At 37.4% G+C, this 21310-nt stretch overlaps 1 protein-coding gene across 1 annotated transcript; it reads left to right on the top strand.

Annotated features, from left to right (window-relative positions):
* Positions 1 to 12660: 12660 nt before the first annotated feature.
* On the top strand, positions 12661 to 20769 carry TAC1 (tachykinin precursor 1). Its single transcript, XM_054563890.1, has 7 exons — positions 12661 to 12781; positions 13201 to 13332; positions 14410 to 14506; positions 14969 to 15013; positions 15497 to 15520; positions 17087 to 17140; positions 20201 to 20769. The coding sequence occupies exons 2-7, from the start codon at positions 13210 to 13212 to the stop codon at positions 20248 to 20250; spliced, it is 393 nt and encodes a 130-aa protein (XP_054419865.1). The 5' UTR covers positions 12661 to 12781; positions 13201 to 13209; the 3' UTR covers positions 20251 to 20769.
* The last annotated feature ends 541 nt before the right edge of the window (positions 20770 to 21310 follow it).

The following is a 21310-nucleotide window of genomic DNA, read 5'->3' as shown; positions in this document are numbered from 1 at the left end:
TATAATTCCTATGAGGAGAATGGATTGGAAGAAATAGTTCTGAAGATATCATCATGGCCTGGATTCACATGGTGGCAGTGAAAATGGGAAGTGGATATACATTCGATACATTTAAAAGTCAGGATCCTAACTGACATGCGGGATGAAGCAGGGCATGATGAAGGAAAAGAGGGGAAAATTCACTTTAACTCAGAACTCTGGCCAGAGCATTTAGATTGACCATAGGTAGTCAAGTTGGGCTAAATTATAAATTTCAAAGACAAAGACTAGGGGGAGAAAAGCCTAAAAAGTTAGGTTGAGTCCATATCAGGGAATTAATATTATTAATCTGGCTTATTGCTTTAAGACTGCAGAGTCATGTTGAATAAGGAGATTACCTTTGGTCTTTTGGCAAATATATACAATGTGAATTCCTTAATGGCATGTAGAAGCAAAGGAAGGAAATCACATTTAATAAGTAATGAGCTAAGGCGATTGTATTTGTTTTAGTGAAAAATAGGAAATTACTGAAGAGTGTTGAAGAGCAGAATACTATAACCACAGTTGTGCTATAAACTGTGTTGCACTGGATAAGTCAGAGAGATAGGTAAGAAATCAGGGGGAAATGTTAATAAATTATTAAAATCATATATAAAGAGATAATAAAGACTTGGTCCAAGGTTATTAGTATTAGAAATGCTAAGAAATGTAAACTCAATTGGTATTTCGGTTGGAGAGAGATATACATACATATAATTTGAGGATATTTACAATAAACAATATAAATAATATAATTTTAAACATTAAAACATTAGAAGAGCCCAACTTTAAAGGAAAATGTTGAATAATTAGTCTCAACTAGAAAGTTAATACAGAGGGGACTCTTGCTGGTGGGCCAGGAGAAGGTGCCACATGGTTGTGGATTAAGAGCTGGAGATCGCGGCGACGCAGTTGATGGTGCTGAGACCGACCCATGGAATGTGCAACACCAAGAGCAAAGAGTCATGTAGACTATGGACTTCAGGGAAAATCTCTCTCATTCAGTCCTCTATATGTGCCTCTAGTGACTTCTGTCTCCCACAGAGGCAACCACTTCTCTGAAGTGGAAAAAGAAAGTTACCATGTGAGGCTTTGCTAAACTCAAGATCGACAGCAATGTGGCTTCCCCAGCCTTTCACGCTGCCCAGCCAGTCACTGCCACAAAGACCTCTCACCGCCGTCTGCAGCCCCTGAGTCCTTCGAGGTTTTAAATCCAAATCAAGTGAGGAAAGCAGATTTTTTTCATTTTACTTCGCCTTACACGTTGTGCTCAGTAAATAGTGATTTCATAGTGATGGAATATTATAGCCTAACACATAGACTTCAATTATTAATTTTATTATAGAATAGTAGTCTACAAAATAACATTTACAATGAATCTGTATTCAATGTAAATATCCTACACAATTAATTTTAGTTTTAAGTAAATCAAATAAACACCATAAATAATCTTATGTAAATATCACATAGATATTAACAAAGAAAATATATTTTAAATTCTTTATTTTAGTTTTCTTCTCTACAGACAAAGGGCTTTATATTTTTCATCTGAAAAGTATGCTTCCTGGCAAAATTAGCAACATAACCAAGGAAGTATGATTTCCCCATGGATTCATTCATTCATTCATTTATTTATAGGTTCATTCATCTACTGACTAAAGTTTATTTTCCTCCTACATGTCAGAAATATTTTTTGGTACCAGGAACATAATAAAGTATACTCCAGTAAACAAACAAAAAAATGTCTTCAAGAAGCCATGTGGCCATTGTTTTATAAGGCATGAAAAAGAGAAATGAGGCGAGAATTTGCAGTGATGCTATGAGCTAAGAATGCTGGTGCACGCACACGAGAAGCTTTGACAAATATATATTAGTTACAGCACATTTTGTGGACCACAAAATAGTAAACTAGGAATGTTGGTAGACACCTACCAGAAACTTTGACAAATACATATTAATTACAGCACATTTTGTGGATCATAAAATAGCAGACTTCTTGGGAATAAGCAAAATCTTACCAACATTTCCCGATTAAGAATAAGCTGAAGAGGAGGGCAGAAAGTAGTGAAATCGGGGGAAATATATTCTTGTTTCTAATCTTTTAGTAAGCTTCTCGCTGTCTGAAAGTGAAATGACCAGGGAATTTGGGGTCATTAATCAAAATTTATATATTTATTGAATAATATACTCCAAACAACTGCCATGCGTCTGTTTAGGTTTCTGAGAATATAGCAACGATCAAGTAAAACTGGCCTCATTTTCATGGAGCATACTAGTGGGAAGACTGATAGCTAACATAATCTAAAATGGACATAAAGAAAAACTGTGATATAAAGTATACCTTATACAAAATGATATGATAACAGAAACTAGGATAAGCCACAACATTAAATAAGGTGGCATCCTTCACATTCTCTATTTACCCATGCATTGCTGGCACTCTCAGGCTCCAAACATGGGCTTTCATCACTTGCCTTCTTCCTCTATTTTTGTATTGAGTAATAGACAAATTGCCCTTGGTTGATACAACACTCAAAATTGTGATACACTTACACAGGAGATCACTTTGTAAGTTATATAAATGTTTAACCACTATGGTGTACACCTGAAACAAATATAATATTGAATGTCAACTGTAACTGAAAAATTATTTTGAAAATTTATAAAAATATGCTTAAAGTTTATAATAAGATAATGGCAATTAATTAATTTGTTATATTCCCTGCTATCCAAACTGTGGCTGTATTGACATTATTGAATTACTGGTCTTTTTTAAATCAAAGTCTAAACTTCAAATATGGAAAATATTTACCATGGTAGTGGAATACAGCAAAATCTGACTGAATGAGCAAAGAAAATTTTCTTCTGCCTCATGATGGATGTGTTGGTTTTAAATAGAGCGATAAAAGTATTTTATAACTGGGCTATAAAGTGATTTTCATTAAAACAGTTATTATTTCAAGTTCATAACTGAAGGAATGATAAAATTCTATTAAAGGTCAAGATATTACAGGTATGGAAATACCATCTTAATTTCAGTAAGCCATTCATATCTTTAAATGACTATTCAGTATGTTAGTACTATTGTTTTATATCATTTGTGCCTTGCCATCTTCTGACTAAATACAGAGTCATGATTAGACAAAAGTTCATCAAGAATAGAAAGCAATGTTTTCAAAATTATGTACTGTAGATTTCACAAACCTAACAACTTTTTCTAACATTTTTCTTTGAGATTTTGCTTACTAGAAAGTGCAAAAATGGCACTCCTACAAATGTATTCTTATTGAGAACAATTAATTGTATACTATTACAGTTTTAGTTAATAAAAACAAAAAAAATTTAAAAAAAAGAAAAAAGAAAGTTAATACAATAGAATCTAAAAGTTATCTCTGAGTTCTTTGATAGCCAAGATAAATGAAATAAAAACTGGGGAGAGGTGAAAATGTTGGATTATATAGCTCCCATCTGATATAAGGAGATATATCAGTGTTCCAGGGGAGAAACACTGAATTATAAAAGAAATAAATCTCACAGTATTTTATATTAGGAACAATAAGACCACAGTAAACTGTATATACTCTAATAGCTATTTGATAAAAATATATATATGATCTTCATGAGCAATGTCTTATATTAAAAACTCTTGTATCTTATATACAAATTCCCAATTAAAGTTGAAAACATTATACTGTACACCTGTGATGGTATTTTTACAGAAAGTAGGAACGATAAAACCCCAAAAATGTTTTACAATGACTTGATTTGATTCTGAAATAAAACTTAGAAAACAAAAATAGATGGTTAGTTCCCTTAGATGTCTCCTACCCAAACAGCAGATAAATGACATCAACTCTTTAGCCACGCAGACAATGCTGTGGGTAAGAGCTAGTGGCATGGATTCTGGAATCAGATAGCCTGAGTTTATGGCCCATTTACCAGTAGAGACATTAATGGGAGCCATGTCAGCCGATGGGCTGCTGATGCCAAATGGCAAAGTGTTCACAGGCCTGGGGTAATAAGGAAGGAAAGAGTCCAGTGTAGACTATAGTTTCAGCTGGCAGAGTTAAAAGTCAACTGCTGGACACATTAACTATTAAATTACTGCCCAGAGGAAGAGATGAATAGGGTATGGCACCACTGGGTTTCTCAGTTTGACTTTGAAATATTTACTTCCCTATCTTAGGGTACCAGATTGAATCTAAATGTGAACATTCTGATCATTAATCTAGTCTAAATTATTTATTTCCTGATTTTTAACTAGTGTTCCTATGACGTGTTACAAACTTGACATTTTGCTAAGACAATTGGGCTGACTGTACCTAATTTTAATCAAATTTTTGACCTTAACCAAACTGATATCTGATTAGGAGTATTTTCAGTAGACTTATTAGTCTGGCTTATTGTTTTAGGACTGCAGAGTCATGTTGAATAAGGAGATTAACTTCAGTCTTTTGGCAAATATATACAATGTGAATTCTTTAATTGCACTCAATAAGCAATGGAAGGAAAACACATTTAATAAAATATTTTAAAGACTGTTATCTTGACTGTATGTAAGTAGTTCAAAAACTATCAAACTCTTATTTTTTTTATTCAAGAACATTAGTAACTAGGTGAAAAACAATAGCTGTGAGCTTTGCTTTCCTTCCAGAGCAAGTTATTTTTGATTGCTAATAGAATTTACTGATGTTTAGACTGAAAAAAAAGAGTTGATGCCACTTGACTTCCGTTTGTTTTAGGTCCCAATGCCTGCCCCCTCCAGCACTTACTTTCATTCATTCTTCTCCAGTGGATGTTCAACAGGATGTTCCTTACCTCCCTGCCTTTGCTTAAGCCATTCCTTCTCCCTGGAATGCCTTCCATTCCACTCCATCCCATTTGGGAAATTTCATTCCATGCTCCCCTAATACAATGTTCACTCCTATGTGATAGCATCCATTATATGTCTGCCTCCCTGACTTTCCTGATTTTTCCGGGGCAAAAACTGACTCATTCATCTCTGCATTCCCAGCACCATATTTGCTTGGAAAATAATAAATATTAAATAAATGTTTATTGAATTATTTCTCCTTGTGAAATTAATGTGCAGAAGGTTGGAAGGCTGGAATATTTTTTTCAATAATGATCTACTCCTGACTTTACTATACCAGGAACTAAAATTAGTTTTCCATAACATTTCATTATTTTACAACTGAGAAGTATTCCATTGCATATATGTACCACATCTTCTTTATCCAATCATCCATAGGTGAACAATGGTTGTTTTCGTATCTTGTCTGTTGTAAATAATGCTTCAGTAAACACAGCAGTGCAGGTGTCTTTTTGAATTAGTGAGTTTCCCATAAAAAGCAGCTTTCTGGACAAAGGGAGAACAACATAAACACTAAACTCTTGAAGATGCAGCATTATGAGACAGCAAGGGCAGCAATTAGATTCAGATACAGGGGATTGGTATCTGCTATGAAACTATGATTACATTACCTGGTTTTGAGTAGAACACTTAAAATTCCCTCCAGCCTACCTCAGATGGTGCAGAACCTTGTAATCCTGCCTTTGCGTCTATGGTGGCATCGCTTTTTCATAAAGTGGAAAAATGCTTAATCCTAGGAAAAAAAGAAAATCCATAACCAGCAACCAAATAAATCAAGAGTTACAATCAATGCAATAATCTCTGAGAACCTATAGACAATGAAAGAAACAGGACGTTCTAGAACACAGCAGAAAGGCCCATCACTGCGTGGCTCCACAGCCACTGTACTCCTTACTTTGTGCTCACCTTCCAAAAGTTTTACTGGTAAATTGACAAAATTCTGAGAATTCTCAATGATGCCTCACATGGAGAGAAGAAAACTGAGTTGGTAGATCAGTATTTTCTTCCAAAGTGCAAGGAAAGCAAGTGGCTGAGAGAAACCAGTAATACTAGGAAAGAAAACAAGAGAGTTGACTATGGGGAGCAGAGGGAGGGTCTCAGGCCACAGAGAGATCAAAGTCCAAGAGACACCCTCAGGAGAAAGGAACAGACCCTCCAAGTAGGCAACTGACAAGGAACAAGACGCTGCACATCTCAGGAGAAAGAGCAAAATCTAGGAGTCCAGACTGCACCGTGCCTCATCCAAGTTCGCATTCCTTCTCTGGAGCTAAGAAAAGTGAAAGGAACACAAAATATGTAACCCTTACAGGGGGGAAAAATCCCCCAAATTGTAAGAACAGAGTCAAGTTGTCACTCCCATTCTGTCTGTCCAGAGCCACCCAAGCAACCTCAAGATATAGAGAATGGCCCAGAAACTACGCAAATATATTTCACACTTGATTGGGATTCTCCAGAGAAACAGAACCAATAAGGTATGTGTATTGTGTGTGGAAAAAGAGAGAGGTTGATTTTAAGGAATCGATTAAGAGTTAAAGAAATTATCTCACACGTAGGGCTGGAAAATCTGAAATCTACCTGGCAGCCTGGCAGGCTGAAAATTCGACAAGAAGTTGAGTAGAGTCCAAAGGCAGTCTGGAGACAGAATTCCTTCTTCCTTGGGGTACTTTAGTCTTTTTCATTCAAAACCTTCAACTGATTGTCTGAAGCCCATGCATATAATGGAGAGTAATGGCTTAACCCAAAGACTACTGATTTAAATATTAATTGCATCTTAAAAGATACCATCACAGACACATCTACAGTTGTGTTTCAACAGCCTAGCCAAGTTGACACATAAAATTAACCATTCTCTCTCTCTCTCCCTCCCTCTCTCTCTCTCTCTCTCACACACACATACACACACACACACACACACACACAAAGACAACCACCTAGAATAAGTAATAGTTAACAATTACAGTGCTAGGCACTGTTCTTTACACTTCACATGTAATCTATTCATTTAATCCCCACAGAAATTTTACAAGGGAAGTACTATTTATCGTCATTTATTATCCTATTTGACAGATCAAAAAATTAAGGCAGAGAGTGCTTAAGTAGCTTACCCAGCATCACAGGGCTAGCAAATGGCTAAGCCAGTATTAAAATTGGTAATGCTTGTCCAAAACTCACACATTTTACTACTGAACTAGAAGAAAACGTAACTCAGGAAACAAAAGAAAATTCCCTTAATGACTTCACACTAAGAATATCTTAACAAGAACATAAATGAAATAAGAGCATGCCAATAAATGGATAAAGCAATTCAGAGATGAAAAAGTAAACTACTAGTTTAGGAAAACAACTAGGGGACTGTGCAAACTGATTATGGAAATAATAAGTAAATTAGTAAAGCAAGGTACAGAATAAACAAAAGTGAATTACTGACACAAAGAGGAAAGAGTTAAGAAAATCTAAGTGAATTCAGACAAAAAGGGCAAAGAATTAGAGCAATTTAGAAGAATATTATAGACATGAGATAGCATACAAATTAAAATATTTACATATATGTATTAGAAAATATGATTCAAAAAAAGACCATAATATTTTTGAAGGGAGGTTTCTACTCCAAAGACATATCTAAAGACATAATACGATAAAACTTCCCTAAAATGAAGCAAGAGAAAATTAGATGAAGGATGATTAACAATAAAACATGTCCCCTAATTAAACTATTGAATGTCAAGAATAAAGAAAGAATTCCTCAGATACTCAAGCAAAGAAAAGAAAGAAAGAAAGGAAATTTCATACAAGATGGAAAAATACTGTTCTATCTATGAATTCTCCATAACACTCAATTCCACAGACAATGAAGCAATGCCCATAAGTGCTAAGAAAAACAAAATGTAATTTTAAAACATAACTTATCTAGATGTCATTTGAGCTTAGAAGTCACTAACAGGCATTCACAAACATGAAAGAACTCAGGGAACACAATACACTTAATTTCTTCTCAAGGAAAGAAAAATTGCTTGACAATGACATCCAGCCAGATTAAAATAACTAAAAATAAACTCAAGAATGGCAAAGTTAGGTTAAAAGAACTGGTAGTGAACAATGAGTCTGTTTAAATAAATAGTAAACAACTAATGCAAGTATGGTAGCAAAACTAAATGTGAATATTATAAACCTAAGTAATGTTAAAATAATCATACAACTACAAGGGGGTGGTTGGGGAAGGGGAAATGGGAGAAAGTTTGAGTGCTAATGTCCTCATCTTTCAAACCAGGGAATGAATAGATATTATCTAAATATCTATTTTTTAATGTTACATGCTAGCTTCTTAATGTGTATCCCTAACTCTTATTTGTTTGTTTAACATTAATGGGTTCTTTTATGGAAAAAAATACCTTGTGGTGAGTAAATATCTTTTACTTTTGATTTTCTCCTGTTTAAGTTAAACCAAATATAAATAGTTTCATTAAAAATATTTTTGAGGATCTCAGCCCACTTTCATAACTTTTATTTATCTGTCTACTACTGTATTCTTATAACCATAAAATATGCATGGAAAGATGTTCACAATGATTTTTTTTTAAATGTTAAGGGTGGCAATTTCTGAGTTTGGAGTAATTTTTACAATAATGTAAAAATACATTATTGTACTTTTCTTCATTGTTTTGTTTTTTATAAAGAGTATATCTTATTTTACAGCAACAATCAGATGAATATTTTGCCTTTAAAAATTGTGAGCAGTACTTGTATACCAAGATATTAACAGTGGTTCATTCTGGGTAATGAGAAAATAGGTAATAATTTTTTCTTTGTACTTTTCTACAGTTTTTAAGTTTACAAACATAAAAAAATAATTATTAACTCCTTATTTTTTACTATTCTACTTCTTATACATATATTTTATTAAAATATATAATTTCATAAATTTGATGCTCTGGGAAATAAAGACTGCAAATATCCCAAATAAAAACAAATAAATTACAAATAAATAGTATAAATACCCCAAAAACAAATAAAGAGTATAAATGTCCCAAACCCTGCGATATTCAGGGAGGTGTGTCCATATGTGCATATTACTGAGAACACTGAGTCAGCAATTAATGAATAACATGGAAAAAGTGAGAAATGTATTCTTTAATCAATGTTATCTCATATTATTTATTACTCAATCCTATGAAACAGCTTTTGTGTTATGTACTGTGGAATATTTGCAACATATGGCATTTGAACAGAGTTATACACCTGGTTTCATTGAGCTAACAGAAGAATTGTGAAATAGCTATCTTTATTGTTACCTCATAAACTGCATCAACAACTGAGAAACAAAAATAAATAATCTGAAATCCTCCACTTTAGGTGTGGAATTGTACAGGGTGCAGAGGGATATGAATACATATTTGTTAATATTAACATAAGAACAACAATAACAATAATAACAGAAGGATAAACTAAAAACCTAAAAAGTGGCTACTAGAGAGAAGAGGTTGTAGGGACAGGACATAAAACTACACTTCTTCAGCTGCATTATGTTTTGAATATTTGAGTTTGGAACCATGTATTTTACATAATTTTAAAATGAAATTAAATGTAAAAAGCAATCCCTGAAACTCAAGAACAAAATAAGCAAATAAAACTATGTGTATGAGAGTTGGTAGCATAACCACACAGAGAAGAACATTTAAAGTAAAAAACACAGTAAATTGATTAAACATAACTAGCTCATGTGGTATATCTTAAAGGCAAAAAACTGCAAATAAAAACTCAATCTGGCCCTGGCTGGTGTGGCTCAGTGAATTGAGTGCCAGCCTGCAAACTATAGGGTCGCCAGTTCGATTCCCAGTCAGGGCACATGTCTGGGTTGCAGGCCAGGTCACCAGTAGGGGACACGCAAGAAGCAACCACACAGTGATAGTCTCCCCCTTTCTCCCTTCCTTCCCCTCCTTCTAAAAATAAATAAATAAAATATTTTAAAAAATCTGTTTCTAATAATCATATAGTTGGTCATGTTGGCATTATGTATTGAGATAAAGCAAGTGAATAATCATGTTAATATCACTAGGAACTGGAATTGTTTTGGCATGCTAGAAAAGATGCAAAACAGAAGAGGTCAAGGAAAGACCCTATAGTGTCTAGATTTGAGTAGAAAGTGTCAGTATACGTTCATAATCTTACACACACACACACACACACACACACACACGCACACAGATTTTCTACTCTGTTCATTGGCCATGCAACAATAAAGAATGCAGCAGCCATGTGCACCCACAATGCCCAGACTATAATCTCTAATTATCATTTCTAATTCAAAGAAAATGAGAGTTCCTTAAATGCAAACTGCAGGACTGAGAGAGAAAATACACAGGTTAAACCTAGAATAGCTTGCCCTGTCCAAAACCAAGAAAGCTATCGAAGCCTATTTAAGGCACATTGGAGTCTGAGGATCCCATTTGAAATGTCATCTGCTGGCTAAAAAAAGGGATAATTTGAGCATGAGTTAGACGAAGACCTGCTTCTATCTTTCTTTGAAGGACTGAAATATTTCAAATATGTTTAAATCCATGAGGTCATAATGGATTTCCCCTAAATCCATTTCCTAAATATTTCCCCTAAAATATTTGGGGAAAAAGACCGTATTTGAACGTGTTATCTCACCAACTTATTTTTTAAATTAATGAAGGGAAGTAATCAAGTACTTATCTTTCTTATATTTGCCATGTTTTGAAGTAAACATGTGATAAAAAAGTTTCTGTTTATACAGAATAGTCCAGCTAACAAAAATAAAGAATGAATGATAAAATCAGAATGACACTGTGTTGCAAGTACTAATGAATTAATTAATGGATCTAGAAAATGATCATCAATGGAGAAACAACCAGATATCATGTGCTTCCTGACAATACATATAAAGTAGCCTTGTCAGAAAAACTGAACTTAGATGGGATGAAGGTTCCCCATCTTCCATATACAACTACCAACTAACAGGAAATAGGACAGAGGAACAAGTTAAAAGAAACAGTAAAGAGGCAATCATCAAACTCCAGAATGTAGTACACTTCACTGATTAGTTTTATTCATATACTGCAAGGGGGGTAGAGAGGGCAGGTGGGACAGAAAAAAATCATGGATTAGGGGAGATCTTAGAGATAAATGAACCAAGTGCAGGGCATGAACTTCATTACAATTCTGATTTCGACTAGTAAACCATATGGGATAGGGGTTTATGAAAACAGTAGGAATATTTGAACAATGGACTGGATATTTAATGTTGTAAAGAATTTATGTTGCTTTAGTTGAAATAATGCCATGGTTGTGTTTTTATTTTTTAGAGAAATCCTTATCATTTATATGGAAATGCTGAAATATTTAGTTAAAGTGATGTCTTGGATTTTCTTCAAAATAATATAAGTGGAGAGGAAATATAAAGAGTTTGTAAGTGAAACTTGCAAATTGTTTCAAGTGAATGATTCTCTCTACTCTTGTATGTTTATAATGTTCCACATAAAAAGTTATAAAAACAAAAATTAGAATGCCTCTCATTGTAAAGCTAGGCCTAAAAAAATGAGGTAGACACATGGGACTTTCAAAATGCAGGGTTATTTTGCAGGGTTATCTGTAAAAAGAACAAGAATTAAAAAATACTGGCTTATATAAGTTGCAAAAATTATTTCTTTTAAAACATCAGAATTAACTGAAAAATATAATACTTACTAAGAGGAGAAAACAACTCCACCCAAGAAACATCATTTAATTCATTTAAAGATGAAAGAAATGAGTCTGCAAGGCAAACCATGGGCTCATGGAAAGCTGTGATTTCTGTACAGATGTTATTAGGTTGATAGTTTCATATTGTTAATGACCGCCCAATCAGCATCCTCACTGCATTTATTTTCATATACGAAATCTATGAATGATCCCCAGAGTCCTTTAGTGATACCCGGTAAAATCTTGTACCATTTTGCCGGTTCCTTAGTCTTAGCAAGAAAGGGCAGGAGAGAAGCACAAGCATGTCCTCTTCCAGACCCAAAGAGGACTTCAGTGTCTTGGAACCAAAGATGTCCTAAAAACGGTACCATCGCACTGACACATTCTACGTGCAGTGTCACGTTTACGTTCGCCTTTCTCGAAAATATAAAATACATCTGCCTCCATCGTCTTAAGTACTATGAGACTAAAAATCCTTTTATAATGGTGTAGAACGGCAGGTATTCCAGCTGACGTGGGAGTAGGACGCTCTGCTCACAGAAGGATGTTTTGTCTCAGAAACACGGAAGACACTGCAGATAGAAATAGAAAAAACAATGCCCCCTCCAGCTGAAGCGCTCCTGTCTTACTGCGGTTCCCGACACCTTAACATCTGAAGTTATTTGGCCATCCTAAAAAGTGTAACTTATCCTGACGTCCCAAAAGATGGAAAAGTTACCGAAGTCCGAGGAATGAGTCACTTTCCTCAATTTTGATGAGTAATCTCAGGTGTCATGGAACCCTGATGTGATCGGAAGACGGCGAGGGGAGGGGGCGTCAGAGCTGCAGACGGAAGAACACTGGCCGCTGGGGATTGGATAGCGAGATCTCGATTTTCTTAAAATTGCGTCATTTCGAACCTATTTGGGTCCACATATTATGGACACCGACGGGTTACCGTCTCGGAAACTCTCAATCAGACGCAAGCGAGAGGCGAGGGGGCGGCTAATTAAATATTGAGCAGAAAGTCGCGTTGGGGAGCGTGTCACGTGGGTCTCCAGGCTGGTGGAGCCCGGGATAAATACCGCGCGGCACCCAGCAAGCCGAACGCGCGCTGCGACCTTCTCCTCCACCGCCCGGGCGACTGAGAGTGCGGAGCGCCCTGCGTGCGCTCAGACCTGCCAGAGGAACCCTGTGGGTCTGTGCTCCACAGTAAGTGTCTGCGCCCTGCCAGGCGGCTTTCCGCGCCACCCAGAGCGCTCGGGTGGCAGCTGGCTGCTCTGGATGGGCCCGCTGTGGCGAGGGACAGCAGGGAGAGGGGTAATCCAATTGCCAAAGTCCCTCTTTGTCTTCCACCTGCAGAGCCTCCAGGCGTGAAGACGTGGATTGGTTGGTGGGTTGGGAGCTGGTGGAGTTGGTATCCAGGGAAAAGGGGATTTGGGAAGCTTTGGGGCATGATTCTCTTTCCTAAAGAGTACAGGTGGGACTTCAGCCCTTAGGCTTTTTATCTCGGTTCAATCAGCTCTTAGTTCCTTTGTGGGACCGGCAGTGTTGCTGCCCCAGCTCTTGGATAGCCACCCTCAATGTATGTAATTTCCCCCGCTCCAATCTCTTCTCCCTACTCTTCCCAGAAATCCAGCATGAAAATCCTCGTGGCCTTGGCAGTCTTTTTTCTCTTCTCCACTCAACTGCTTGCAGAAGAAATCGAAGCCAACGATGATCTGAATTATTGGTCCGACTGGTCCGACAGCGACCAGATGAAGGTGAGTCCAAGACCCAAGCTGGCCCTCGCCGTTCTTCCCGAGCTTGGGAGCTGTCACTTTCCCTCGCGGTAGCACCCTAGTTAGCCTGGTGGGCAACCACGACCAGTGGGACCAGTGGCGGTGGAGGTGAGCAGGAGGAGGGCGGTGTAAGAGGACGCCACCCTGAGTCTCACGTGAGGCTTTGTGCCCACCATCTAAGTTTCCTCCAAAAGCTACATGATCGGGTCTCAGGAACTCACTGGAGCAATAATGCCCTCCTTGATGAGCCCGGGGTCCTCACAAGGCTGAAAACTTAACAAGGTTCCATCCCCAAGTGAGGGGGATTTCGGGAACTCCAGTCCAGCCTTGCGAGACTGACGCTTGGAAATGCTGGGCAGGGGCAGCGGAGCGCACCGGAAGCAGGAAAAAGCGGGAGCAAGGGCGAGCTGCCGGGGGCTCAGAGGGCAGAGGTGGGTGGGAAGCTAACTTCCCGCAGTGACATATATTTTACGGACCTGAGACCGTAGCAGCAAGTTTTCCTCTGTTTGACTCGCAGGCTCTTGGTACAAGGGAGCGCGCCTCGCCAGAACGGCGAAAGTCGCGCCACGCAGGTCACTACAGGCGTTGTCACCCTCCCCCACCCCTGACACACACCTGTGTGCACTTAAGGTGGTGAGGCGTCTCCAAAGCCCGAGCCAGAGTCGAGGCAAAGTCAGGTGACTAAGAGGCAAATGAGCGAGGGTCCCCAAGCTCGGAGCAAAGAGCCGGAAGCGCCCCGGGCTCGGAGACTTTGCGCCTGCTGCTAACTCGCAGGGGTTTGGGGCAGGCTGCGGCGCTGGACTCGAGCTCCGCGGAGAGGGGCGGAGACAGGGAGCGCCCTGCTATAGCCCCCGCTCCGTCCTGCCGCGGAGTGGGGACGGTGACTGAGGGGGAGCTCGGCCTCCCTGCGGAGCTGGCTTCCGAGCCCTGGCCCAGCAGGGCCCCACCTCGGGCAGCCGAGTTTAGCCCAGGGCTGGAGCTCACCCCGGGAATGACTCTGGCTTCTGGGAACCTCGCGCAGATTGCTACACCTGGTTTGTCCTCACGTTTGTCCCCCAGGAGGAGCTGCCTGAGCCCCTTGACCATGTTCTGCTGCGAATCGCTCGGAGACCCAAGAATAACAAATTCTACGGATTAATGGGCAAACGGGATATTGGTGAGATGGACAGCCATCCCTTTCTCTCCGGGCAACCCGCCCATTCTGCTCGCTGATTCTCAGAGCACCCTGATCACCCCTTGCTCTTTGAGTAGAGATTTCCAGCCTAAAGCTTGTGGTAGCCTCCTCCCCTGCAGCGCCCTGCTCTAGCCTGCACATGCCTGCGGAGGGAGGGAGGCATCCGTTTAGCAAGCCCATTTGTTAGACCCAAACCACCAAGAACAGGAACCAGCCTTAGCTCCCGTGGCTCAAGATCCAAACTGACGAAGCAAGAGAAGGCACGGGTCCTCCAGGGGGTAGTACTCAGAATGTTATGAGTGCATGTGGAAGCCGATTCTAAACCCTCGGGGTTAGAATAGACTTTGCTGTCCCCTGTCACCAGGTAGGAATATTCAGTTCCTTTGAATTCGTCGTACTATCAGTGGAACCTGTAAATAGTTAGTGTCAATTGTTTCTTTTCAGATTCCTCAATTGAAAAACGAGTGGCCCTGTTAAAGGCTCTTTACGGTAATCATTTTTAATAAATATGTTACTGTTGTGAATGCTCATGTAGGGAAGTGAGAAAAGTCTTTAATGGGCTGAAATACAGATTCATTATGATGCCTATTTAATAAAGAGATGGATTTGTAATCTGTCTTTTCTGAGCATCAAATGGGTAGCCCTCCTTGAATACGTGCTTCTTACAGGGAAACAGAGGCGGTATTGCCTACCAGGTATTAATGAACAGGCCTCAGGAGTCTGTCTCACAGTCCTGGATTGGAATCTGTGGCCCATAGCAAGCACTTAAAATATTTTTTGTTTGTTAATATGTTTTGTTTCTATTATCAATTTTATTAGCGTTTATGGTTTGCTATATGCCTTAGGAGAGTTTATGAATGGAAAATGTTACATATTTTAAAAATCAATTTGCTGTTTACTTTTCCTTAAAATATATAATGTAGCATCTTTAAAACAAATTTATTGTGTTTGCTTATTTTTTCTTTCTTCTAGGACATGGCCAGATCTCTCATAAAAGTAAGTTCAAAATTATTTTAGCATTTATCAAATGCAAATGTTGAGATTGAGTTCCAGTTTATATAACACCTGCTCTATTTTCTGTTATAATTAAGGGTTTAACATGTTAAAACAGTGTAAGAATGGTGGAGACTTGTATTATATTTACATTGAGAACATGATTGTTTAAAGCTTTGTGATTTAAACAATTCATACTTTCCAATATTATACATTATGTTAAAAATTCTTTAACTACCACCTAAACTGCTGCTGAATTTTTGACTCACAGAAACTGTAAGATAATAACTATTTGTTGTTGTTTTAAACTGCTTTTAAAAAAACCTTTTAATGCCTATAAATTGTTAGTTTAGGTAAGAATTCCAATCCTAAAGGTAAAAATCCATCACACATTGACCCCTGACACCCCACAACCACCACTTCCATTGCAGAACAAAAACAAACCAAAAAGCCACACACATTCCTAAGTATCTTCTAACTCATTTCAAGTATGCTGCCATAACAACATCACTTATTAGGGCAGCGGCGCCATAACGACATCACTTATTAGGGTAATTCAGCCACCAAGAAGTTCCAGCGAATGTCTGAGTAGATAATCCTTACTAAAGATAAAGATGGAAATGCAGATTTTTTTTTTTCCATAACTGAATGGGAAACCTCAGTCTATCGAAGTAGAGTGAAACATTTCTTAGGGCAGTGAAGATGGCAAAATTGTGACTCTTGACGGCCATTAGATCCCAGTTTCCCAGTTAATGGAACCAGAGCTGACAGGCAGTCCCAGGGGTCCGTCTTAACTGTGCTGTGCACTCGCTCACTCTGCCTTGGGTGTTTGGCTCACTGGGTGGCATAGTAGGCCACAGTGAGAAAGCAGCCGTATTTTCAACGAATCCAGTATAAACAGGAGACATCCTCCTGCTAGACTTAAGGGAATCTTTCCCAGAGGCTTCATCTTTGAAACTGAATAAGTCATTCATATTTAGTTTATAAGGAGTTGAATTTCAAGGGAATTATATAGAGCAAAATTCCATGTAATTAAAATAATGCACTCCGTTAACGTCATAACTGACACACTTTCCAAAAGGAGTATTATTTAAAATCTACTAAAATAGAAAGAGTGGCCTTTTAGATGTTTATAATTGTCAAGTGTAGGGGGAATCTAACTTAAGGTTCAGTTCCTGAGAAATGAAGCATATTCAGTAACAAAAGGAAATAGGCTTCGAGAGTTCGCTGTCACACAAACAGGAAACTGACATCCTAAAGATCAAAGCTAGCTTCAATAGCAGCAATATTTAAAACCTTATATATAAAAACAGATAAAATATAATATGAATAAAGGTAGCTTGCTAATATTTAGATATAGAATTGAGAGAAGTGCTTTCATTGTATGATTTTAGTGTCATTTATAAGACTTATTAGGAACCCTCATTTCTTCTGACTCACCAAAACTTGATATATATATATTTATTTTATGCGCATATATTTGGAAACTTGCTTCTTTTGGTACTAGCTGTAACAGTTTATTTCCTCACTGATATACATATTAAAATACCCATAAATGTATTTTTCCAGGGCATAAAACAGATTCCTTTGTCGGACTAATGGGCAAAAGAACTTTAAATTCTGGTATGTATAAAATCATTATTGAAAATAGATAGTATCTTAAATCTACTTGTATTATTTTCTTTCTAAGGCATAGTTTCAAAGTATTAAAAAGGAATAATGAACTTAAAATAAGTATTTACGGTAAAAAACAATCTAACTGCAATAATTAAATCCAAGAATGGATTTATAGCTGATTAAGCTAGTATCACTATAATATCAATCTCTCTAAACTGCTAGTCTTACCTGCATTTGCCACATTTGATCATTACCTAGCCTGAGTCTTTGGGCTGGTCTAATAGTCTTTGCCTTCTATCTGTTAAATAAACCACACTTAACCTTCCTGAAGTAAGGGTGTGGGGGATGCAGGAAATAAGACCAATTTTCACTTGTTACAAAGGTAATTTGAAAGTCCTACAAGACATTACATCGGGCAGTTTCCCAACACAAAAATAAATAAGCAAAACAAAATGAATGAATTTATGCAAATTTCTTGCTCTTCACTAAAGAAGCTCAAATTCTAAAACATCCTGATAGATGTTTGGGGATAATACAGTCCATTCCAGTGCCTTCAAAAAGGAACATAATCAAACCGCCTTAGAGATACATATAATCAGTCCTGGCTGCAGAGCCCTTAGAAAGAAGGGATGCCACACACATCCCTCACAGTTCCCCTCACAGCCCATTTTAATTCAGAACAAGTCTTTCTCTTGATATGAAGGCCACATGTTTCCTTTCTTCTCTTTTGTCTCTATTTTCTATTTAAATGCTGCATACTTATATCTGAAAACTCATTCATCATAGTATTTTCAAGGTTAAATAACCCCTGTATCATTTTCATAGAAACTGATTTGTTGTTAAGCACATTCAGGCCTTATAGTCCCTAGTTTAGGTTCCTTGGGAGAACTATTTAAATTCTCTTCATTTTATGTTGAGTAAAAATGGAATTAAAATACTAATCATGTAATTAATTAGAAAGTAATTAGCACCTGTCTTATCCACCTAGAATATTTCAAATTTTTCTAGAAAATATGTAACAAAGATGTGCTGGTTTAATTCTCAGTTATCTGGAAAATCATGCAAAAATGATGTCTGCTAGTATTTACATTGGTTCTCTACCTTGCAAATTTAGACTACTATGTTGGTATTTCTTCATCAGTAATTTTGGGGCTACTGAAATTTAAATTTTAAAGACATTAGCAGTATACCTAATAAAAAACTTAAAATTGTGTTATTGATATGTATTATCTTCTGGCTTTTGGAAATTTAAACTCCCAGGCTTTATTCATACCAGAAGTGTGCGCTAGCCCTTATGTAGCTGTGGTTTTCTTAATGATGACATTAGTCTTCACCTCTCATTTCCAGAATTGGTATGTTTCAGAGCATGCTTAACTTCACAAATAATGCAGACACTGTACAATTCAGAACACATTAAGTGCTATTAGATATACTTAAAGTAATAATGTATTACCAATAATAAATAGAATAGAATCAGAATTACTTAATGACTAAATCTTTGTTCCTCTATTTTAGTTAAGAAATATAAAAGGAAAAAAACTGGGCAAAAATGTAATCTATATTCAATCAGAGATCTTTTCACATACTCAGTTGAGGCAAAGTTATTATCATCTTCTACAGCCACCTGATCCTTATCCTTTTGTGGACACAAACCCCTCTGACAATCTAGAAAAATCTAGAAACCCCCTTCCCACAGACACCCTCCTCTCCTCATTCATACACACAAACGTTTACATAGGGTTTCAGAACATTCAAGGACCTGGTATGAAACTCTTCTTGGAGTTAAGAGGATGTTCCAGCTAAATCTCTCATCTGCCTTGTTTAGTTCACATTAGCATTCACCTTACTTCTCTGAGGGAGAGAATCATGTTACCTAAAGTGAACTCATGCTAGTTATCCTCTTCCTTCACATGAACAAACAGGGGTGAGAAACGAACTGCTTGCTACCTTCAGAACTGCCCAGTTTGGGGCTCAGGCTCTTCTACCCCAGAAATGTATTCATGATTGACAGTCAGCTTATTGTTGACCTCACTCACTCACGGTTAGATGCAGAAGATCCTCTGCTCCGCATTGAAGGGGAAGTGATAACACTGGAAACTTGACCGAGCTTCTCTCTCAACAAATCCTTTCCATGATCACAATCAGTCTGATATTACCCTTTTGTGGTTCAGACCCCTTTGAAATTGTATTAATAATAATAATAATATAATATTTTGGTCTTTTTTTTTAGTCCAGGTAGGCAGTGTACTGAAATTACTTGCTAGGTGTACATTAAGTACTTTAGAAGCAGTAATTAACCTTTCACAGGACATTAGGGTGCCAGGAGGTAAGTGAAATTGTTTTGTATTTAGATGGCACAATTGTCCTACCTACAGACTATGAGGCTGTTTTCAGTCTTAAGGACACTAGGAGGCATCCACAAGACAGGAAGAAATGCTCACACCATAAGTTACCCCTGTAACAGGAATCAGCAAACTTTTTCTATAAAGAGCGACACAGTAAACACTTTAGGCTTCGTGAGCCATGCAGTCTTTGTGACAACTACTCAGCCCTCCCATTTCAATGCTGAAGTAGCCATAGACAATATGTAAAAGAATGGGTGGGGCCGTGTTCCAGTAAAATGTTACCTACAAGAAAAGGTAGTGGGCTGGATTTGGCCCAGGGCCGATAATTAACTCTGTCTTAGAAAAAAAGTCCCACATTTTGTTTCTATCCTATGACTATTCCTTAGTCACTGTCCTTTCTAGAAAGCACCAGGGGTGTCTGCGACTGCTGGAGAATGCTGCTGAGAATCAACATTGCAGTATTTTGTGCAAATATGCTTTTGGGGTACCCAGTATAAGGCGGATGAGTAAAGTTACTAAGAATTCTGCTGTTAGGTCACTTCCAGTCAGGGTAGAGACCAAGGCAAGACTGAAAGGTGTGCAAACAAAACTCTTGGAAATATTTCAGTGGAGGGGAAAAGTCATTATGAATTTTGAAAAAGTCATTATGTATGCCTTGAACTTTGTTTTATTCCCTCAGTGAATCCTCTTAAAGGACCCTTTCCCTTCTCTTTATTCTCAGCGGCTCATGAGAGGAGTGCAATGCAGAATTATGAAAGAAGACGTAAATAAACTACCTAATGTGTTATTTACTGAGCTCTCTTTGTGTCAATGGCCAATAAAAGGTAAAAAATGAGAAATGCACTATGAGTATTTATTTAATAATAATCATTGTTTTGAGTTGAAAACTCAAAAAGTATTTATTTTTCATATTGTGCCAATATGTGTTGTAAAAGTGTGTTATAATTCTAATATGATGACTCCCTTAGAAATAGAAATCAGTGGTAATTTCTCAACAAAGCACAGTGTCCAATGAAATTGTCAAAACCTGTCAATAATGTAGTCTCCAAAGAAAGGAATCATTTTTGTTTCTTGGAGGCAGTGATGGCAGCTCCTGCTGAAGAAAAGGAAACTCACAGGCAGGCTTGTGCTTCTCCACTAGTTTTTACAGTGAAAATGTATTGAGATTCGGTATCAAACTATATTTGTATCCCTGCAGCATGTTTTACATTTTGTGACTATATAGAGATGTTTCAAAAAGTTTTAATGTGATTCTAAGGTCTTCATTTCATTGTATAATATGTTGTGATAGTTGACATTTTAAATAAAAGAAAAAATATCTTGAGAATTGAGTCTTATTCTTTCCTTAATATTTAGGTCAAATCAGCAAACTTTCTTTTAATAGATGAAATATGTTCAAAGCTGTTTTGGCTGAGAAATAATGAAACATAAAGCTCCTAAATTTCTTTCTTTAAAAAAAAGACTAAAATGTTATCGCAATTTCTCACACGTGCACACATTTTTTTATGGACGAGTCAATTGACATGAGATCATTCATAGAAAAAACAATTATGTTTTGGAACCCAAAGAGTAACAGCTAAATTATGTTTATACATACCTATGATTCCCTTTTACAAATAGGGTAATAATCTATTTTAAAGATGCATTTCACTGATTGTTTTCTTTGTTGGATAAAACGTCAGCACACACTACCATTTCAATCCTGCATGGATCGAAGGTGTAAGTACATCAGTGTGTGAATTTCACTAGAATTAAGACACCAAATGAAATTGTCACAAAGGTCATCAGAAGATCATACAGAAAGATGCGGGAGCTGATAATATGGTATCAC

This window comes from Pteronotus mesoamericanus, unplaced genomic scaffold (genome assembly GCF_021234165.1).
Source record: "Pteronotus mesoamericanus isolate MK-2021 breed Mesoamerican mustached bat unplaced genomic scaffold, CSHL_Meso_final scaffold_85, whole genome shotgun sequence".
Lineage (NCBI taxonomy): Eukaryota > Metazoa > Chordata > Mammalia > Chiroptera > Mormoopidae > Pteronotus > Pteronotus mesoamericanus.
Note: the sequence above shows the minus strand (reverse complement) of the source record. Positions and strands in the feature narration are given on the sequence as shown.

Bases quoted from the DNA above. Each gene is read 5' to 3' on its own strand.
- TAC1 (XM_054563890.1), top strand. From the start codon at position 13,210: ATGAAAATCCTCGTGGCCTTGGCAGTCTTTTTTCTCTTCTCCACTCAA. The intron at 13,333-14,409 runs GTGAGTCCAAGA...TTTGTCCCCCAG, and splicing joins CCGACAGCGACCAGATGAAG to GAGGAGCTGCCTGAGCCCCT. The intron at 14,507-14,968 runs GTGAGATGGACA...GTTTCTTTTCAG, and splicing joins AATGGGCAAACGGGATATTG to ATTCCTCAATTGAAAAACGA.